Source organism: Myotis brandtii, unplaced genomic scaffold (genome assembly GCF_000412655.1).
Source record: "Myotis brandtii unplaced genomic scaffold, ASM41265v1 scaffold136, whole genome shotgun sequence".
In the NCBI taxonomy this organism is placed as follows: Eukaryota; Metazoa; Chordata; class Mammalia; order Chiroptera; family Vespertilionidae; genus Myotis; species Myotis brandtii.
The window spans coordinates 237943-244516 of NW_005354829.1; the positions used below are offsets into that span (position 1 = coordinate 237943).

At 30.8% G+C, this 6574-nt stretch overlaps 1 protein-coding gene across 2 annotated transcripts in view; it reads left to right on the forward strand.

The window, feature by feature from the left end:
• Nucleotides 1–5232, forward strand: part of RBM46 (RNA binding motif protein 46) — a 23987-nt gene extending 18755 nt beyond the window's left edge. The window contains exon 5 of one of the 2 annotated variants that reach the window (XM_014535025.1): nucleotides 4017–4206. Coding sequence is in view for 1 of the 2 variants with exons in the window: in XM_005860500.2 (XP_005860562.1) it covers nucleotides 5014–5213 (200 nt within the window). In the remaining variant the exon portion in view is untranslated. Of the gene's footprint in view, nucleotides 1–4016; nucleotides 4207–5013 lie in introns of those variants that run through there. The other variant, XM_005860500.2, reaches the window with a different exon arrangement.
• The last annotated feature ends 1342 nt before the right edge of the window (nucleotides 5233–6574 follow it).

Genomic DNA, 6574 nt, shown 5'->3' on the forward strand with positions numbered 1-6574 from the left:
ATCAGAATTGGCCGCCCAGATCATGCGATTTAACGCCGTTGGACTTTTTTCTTTGGGGTTTTTTGAAGTCTAAGGTTTATGCCAACAAACCCACAACCACCCACGCCTTGAAGGAGGAAATTGAGCGCTGTTTCAATGAAATTTAGCCACATTTATGCAAAACGGTCATGGAAAATTTCAACAAAAGAGTGCGTACGTGCAAGCAAAGCTGTGGAGGCCATTTACCCAATATGCTATTCCATATATAACCCTATACTGTATACTTTATGAATCAATAAAAAATTTACAATTTTTAATTATAAACCTGTGTTTTCTATCAAAATTACTTATTGCGTGAATTTTGGGACACCCTTTACCTTTTCCTATAGGTTTTTATATTTGAAATTTTGAATTATGAGGACTAAGTTTACTTATAGAAATGAAACTTGAAAAGAGTTATCTTTTTTTAAGGGTTTTATCTTCTTTTCACTTTTGCCCAGATATTATTTCTAGTGAGCTACAGTTTTCGAGCTATTACTGAAGCCTAGATTGTTGCAGTACAGATCATAATTTTTTCTCTGCCGTTCTATTACTGTCTTTCCAAGTGGTTTAGAAACTAGCATTAAAAGAAATTTGACGTAATTAATCTCTTAATACAAAGTAGCAAACTAGAAGCTCTAGATATGATTTGTTTGGTCTCGTCAGCTTTTTGAAAGGAAAGCAACTAGGCTTAATTTCAGTACAAATAGCTAGATGCCTACTGTTTTCCATTTGGTTCTTTTTGAGTTTTGTTTGTTTGTTACATCTTGGCCTCTGAAGGTATTTGAGTTTGTAATCACTCTGTTTAATATATTTCAAGAATTTTTTTTTTTTGCTTTTAAAGTATTATATATTATTCCTATTAAAAGTTCTTGCTAAACTGATTTATGAAGTTCTTCAGTGAAATAACTTTCTAAGGCCAAACAAATTTGGGAAAAACTGTACTGTGTACTCCCCTGGGGAAATCATAATGCATATTAGCATATTGAATAATTGTGGTGGCAATCTGTTTAACTGTCAAACTTATCTTTCCTAAATTTTTCCAAGTTTTTTTTTTTTGCTAAGGGATTCTTCTTTTGAGGTACCTCAACTGTATGGAATGTAGTTTGGGAAACGCTGGAATTAACTCAAGAGAAACACTTGGGTTTGTTTATAAGTTTATTGAGGTATAATTGAAATACAATAAAATGCACATATTTAATATCCACACTTTCCCTGGCTGGTGTTGCTCAGTTGGTTGGGCGTTATCCTATGCACTGAAGGGTGGCCAGTTCAGTTCCCAGTGAGAATGGGCTCGATCCCTGGTAGGGAGCCTGCAGGAGGCAGTCCATCAGTGTTTTGCTCTCACACAGATGTTTCTCTCTCTCCCTCTCCCTTTTCTTTCTAAAAATCAATAAAAAAAATCATAAAAAAAAATTAAAGTACACTTTGGTCAGTTTTGACATATATTCATCTGTTAAATGACACCATAATCAGTAAAACACATTTCCATCACCCCTAATGTAATTCATTCCTCCTCTCTTTCCCAGACAACCACTGATCTGCTTGCTGTCACTATAGATTGGTTTGCATTTTTTAGAATTTCAAACCCTTGTTTTTGAAGATTTAAATTATAATCTTCAGATAATTTAAAATCAGTTTCTTAAAAATAAACCTATAGATATCACTGTTTCAAACTTACATGGGATGGTATATTGTAAACTTAAAAAACCATTTAGCTAAAATCAAAAGCAGATGAAATTTTTTCTGAATTTGAATCTGAAAAATATCATTACTCTAGTAAAAATAGAGAATTAACCAACTAGAACGTTATAAGGAACCAGAGACAATAACTTCCTTTCTTACCCAGCCATCCATTACTAAGATTAGCATACTCAAAGCCTCCTCTAAATCATCTTAAAACAGACTGACCTAAACTACTCTGGGCTTAGTCTTAGAAGAAAAACAAACAAAAAACATCGGCCATTTCTTATCTACTTCTTGTCCTTTGCTGTCAGTTGTCTGATAGGAAAAATTAAGTAGAGGATAAAAATTATCTTTTTAAATTTTGTCAAAATATAATTGTAATAGGGAAAGTAAATGAGATAAAAAAAATCAGTGAATTTGATCATACTAATGTATTTCAGCCAAAAGTATCACTTAAAATTTTCTAGTTAATGCTTTTAAATATTTCATAGGTTTAAGTTGCTTAATAACTAGCAATTCTAAAAAATCTCCCTTCTACTTTACACTTAGCTTTTGATTTTCTGTACTGGGATGGAAAGTACAAAGTAATAAATGATAAATGTTATTTATATTTTATAATATAGATGAATTTTTTTTAACTCAGTGTTTGAATCCAGCTGTACTTCACCTTCTGGGTATGTACAGTGTTATTTAAAAAACACTTTGTTTTTCAGATGAAATTCAGTGGCCCAGTGAAGAAAAACTATTGAATTATTTCAATCATGGTTATTTGAATATTAGCAATTGAAATAATAAAATGGTGAAATAACATTGAAATAATTTTAATGTCCCATCAAAATGGAAATAAATGTTAAAATATGTATGGGAAATGTATTGCATAGAGCAAAATATTAGGTGCTTTACTCTTATAGATTGGTGTTGGGAGTGTAAAATGGTATAAGCTGTGTTTGATGGTACCTCAAAAAGTTAAATATAGTGTTACCATATGTATCAGCAATTCCATTCCTAGGTATTCACTCAGGAGAATTGAAAACATATGTCCATGCAAAATCATGTACAAATTATTTCTTAGCAGCATTATTTATAGTAGCCAAAAGGTAGAAACAAGCTTAATGACCATTGACTAGTTAATGGATAAATAAGATGTTGTATAGTATACATACAATGAATATAAAAAGGAAATAAGTTCTGGTACATACTACAACATGGATGAACCTTGGAAAACATTTTATACTAAGAAGCCAGTTAAAAAGGATGACATAAATTGTGTGGTTCAATTTATATGAAAAATCCAGAATAGGCAAATCTATAGAAACAGAAAAATTAGTAGTTGCTGGGGCTGGGGGAGAAGGAATGGGGAGTGACTGCTAATAGGTACTGGGTTTCTGTTTAGAGTGATGAAAGTATTCTCTATATTGGTGTGGGTTGCACAACTTTATGAAATACTTATAAATCTTATAAACATCCGAAGCTTTTTGTTTTCTAATCTTTGTAGTATTTGGGGAAGATTTTCCTCTCTTGATTTATCCTGTATGAATAAAGTCATCAGTGTCAATTTCTAATTTTGTATTTTGATTTAGTCTCCTTAAAAATGTGAGAATATAACTGTTGAGTAGAATATTTTTAAAATTAAAGGCTTACAGTATGGTACTATCAGAAATGCACATTTTCAGACCTAAGTACTATGCCATTAGCCAGTTTTCTGGCTATGTTTGTGCAATCTTCCTCTGAAGATATCTCTTCTGTCCACATTTCATGAATAATAGGCTGCATTAGCTCTTGAATGGATGTAAACCCAAAGTGAAAGTGATTTCTCTGTGAAACATTTCCCTTCCTACTAAAGACCTGTTCTTCTTTAGTCTTGTCTATTGAAATTGAAAGAGCTTTTAGTTGTGTCATAGCCACATGGCTTAAAAGAATTTGACTGTATTGGCGTAATTATCTTTAGGAGGAGAGAACCAGAACTTTTTCTAAAGCAATTTATTTGAATTATAGGAGCACTAACTTTCTGTTTATACTTAATACCATGACCCTTCAGGCAAAGTGGATCCTTTATGAGAAGAATTCTGTGATACCTGCAGTTACCCTACTTTGGTATCAAAGTAATTCCTTATCCAATTTTAAAATACTAGGAATATTTTGAACTGGATGCTTTCAATGTCTTTATGTCTTGGAACAAACTGCTTTTATTAATCTTGTACCATTAATAAAAATACAAAGGTTATAAAATTATTCTAATTAGTGTTTTATAATGCTGGAAATCAAACCAATGTTTAATTGATTTTTATTTTTCCATTTTTTTTCTTAACTAGGTCCTTTCTGATGTTGCTTGAGCTTATTCTTCTGCAGTTGATCTCATTCCTGTTGGCTAAATATTAAGTCCCATGACAACATTAAGTTAATGCTCATTTGTTTTAGGCCTCATATATAGTTCCAGGAAATATAGAAACAAACTTTTATCTGTATATTAAATGACCTAATTCCTTTTCGTTCATTCTTAAAAACACCATAACTTCTATAAATAATCATTTTATAGTATTGTCACACCTATGGCTTATTCTGTACTAAAGAACATAGTTGAGTTTTTGGAAAATACGGGATTTACAAATTTGGTCTTTAATATTCACACACATCTATAAACATTACAATTAATGAAGCAGGAAATTATTGCTGCATAAGATGAATGTTTATTGTGAAGCAGTAATATTTCAAATGTAATTGTTTTTTAAAAAATTTGGTTAAATTTTTGGATTTTTCTATACTATAAGTTGATAATGGTTTTTTGAAGTTTATTTTATAAAGATGATTCATTTTACTGTTTTATGGTACCAGTAGGATGCTAATATTAAATTGATGTGTTGAGTTATATAAATGTTTATATTAGTATTTAAATAATGAAATATTGGACAGTTAGTTTTATAGTCCAGGGGTGAATGTTTTTGCTGGTTTGTTACCTAATACAGTTTCCAAAAGAGAGGCAAATATGAATTTGCTATTTTTATCTTAAGAAATCAGAGCTTTTTTGTGATAAAAAAGACACAAAACAATTAATAGATATCTGAGAATGTATTTTAGTAAGATCTCTGAAGCACTGTCAGTGAAAGAAACATAATACTGACTGATAAAACAGTCAGGATTTGCCATGCAGTGAATACTGACACAGTCTTTACCAGCAATATAGTATTGCCAGGATTTTGAATGTTAGAACATTATGTTAAATGGTGATTATAGTTTTAATGCTTTGTCTCTTTGAATTAAATTTGTATCCATAAAGATGTGCAGCATAATTGTTCATGTATTTATTTACAGACTACAATTTCCGTCGCAGCTCAATAAATAGTCTTTCCCCTGTTAGTGCTACCCTCTCTTCTGGGACTCCCAGCGTGCTTCCTTATACTTCAAGGCCTTATTCTTATCCAAGCTATCCCTTATCACCAACAATATCACTTGCTAATGGCAGCCATGTTGGACAGCGACTGTATATCTCCAATCAGGCCTCATTCTTCTGAAGAAATACTGTAAACATGAGTATGAAAGTTTCTTTGTAAAGCATGCTAATTAAAATACTGTTTTATTTTAGAATTGGGTTTGCACTTTTGGTTTTAAAATGATAGATATCTATTTCAACAAACATGAGCCATAATTCAGAATAATCCACCGTTGTGTAGAACTTATAAAAATGTAAACTTTTGCCACTTTAAATACTTCTAATTCATGAGTAAGCAATAGAACCCATTAGTTTATGCTAAATTTTTGCATAATAACTTTGCTACATAGCATTTCGCAATATTAAAGCACTTGAAGACAATGGTTACACTGGATTTGATTACCAAGGATCACTATATGTCCTAGAGATGAGAACAGTTATATAACCAGAAGCATCTAACTATTATGTAGAAAGAAATGAAGGGGATAAAGAAATACAAATTTTACTCAGTACTAAAGAAAAAAGCATTGTGGTCCTTGAACTATTAATATTTTAGTTAATTATTTGTTATAGAAATAAATTATAATTTTGCTGTTAATATAGTTAAGGTTTTTATAGTTATATACTTCACTTGTGTTTTTCATATTCACTGTATAGTTGTTTGAGTAATAAGTGTTATGGTTATTTAATGGTGAAATCATGTGTTGTTTAATTTTTGTACTTGAATTCAAATTCTTTGACATTAAATACGTGATGTTTGAATATGCATGTGTTTTATTTTTTCATTAGTATGTCCAAAAAAATTAGTTCTCACAATCAACTTAACTTTTTCTCGAGAAGAGTTTTTACTGGGTATACAGTCATAGGCTCTGTGTCTTCCTGGAACCAAAACAGGATATTGCAGAAAATTGTTGGTCTTATGAAATACAGTGATAAAATTCCTTTTCAAAGGCCAATGGAAATATTTTGTTGATGAACCCAGTGAAGTTTCCCCCTTTTACTTATAAATAATTAATGAATCAGGTAATTTGATTGTTTAATATTTTAGTAGTGTACATTTATAATGAATTTCTAATGATGGTTTGCATCATCAATAGAGACAAAAATACACTCTTTGATACTGACATTAACTTCGTTGATCAGCTCATTGTGTAGCTGTATGACACAGGGTTTGCATACATAGAATATTAAATGGTTACAAATATTTCTCCTTAGGAGAAATTTAATAGTTTCTAGCAGAAGTTTTATGGAGAATAATTAGTCTCATTTTTTTATCCTTTAAAAAAGGTCCATTTCATATAACCAAATGCAGTACTTAACTTTCCAGATTACTACCTTAGGTTTTCTAATTTAAATAAGCATATATGCTATACTTAATCAACATTATTTTTTTCCTGTGTGAATTGCATGAATTTTACAATTATCATGACTCCGGTTCATATC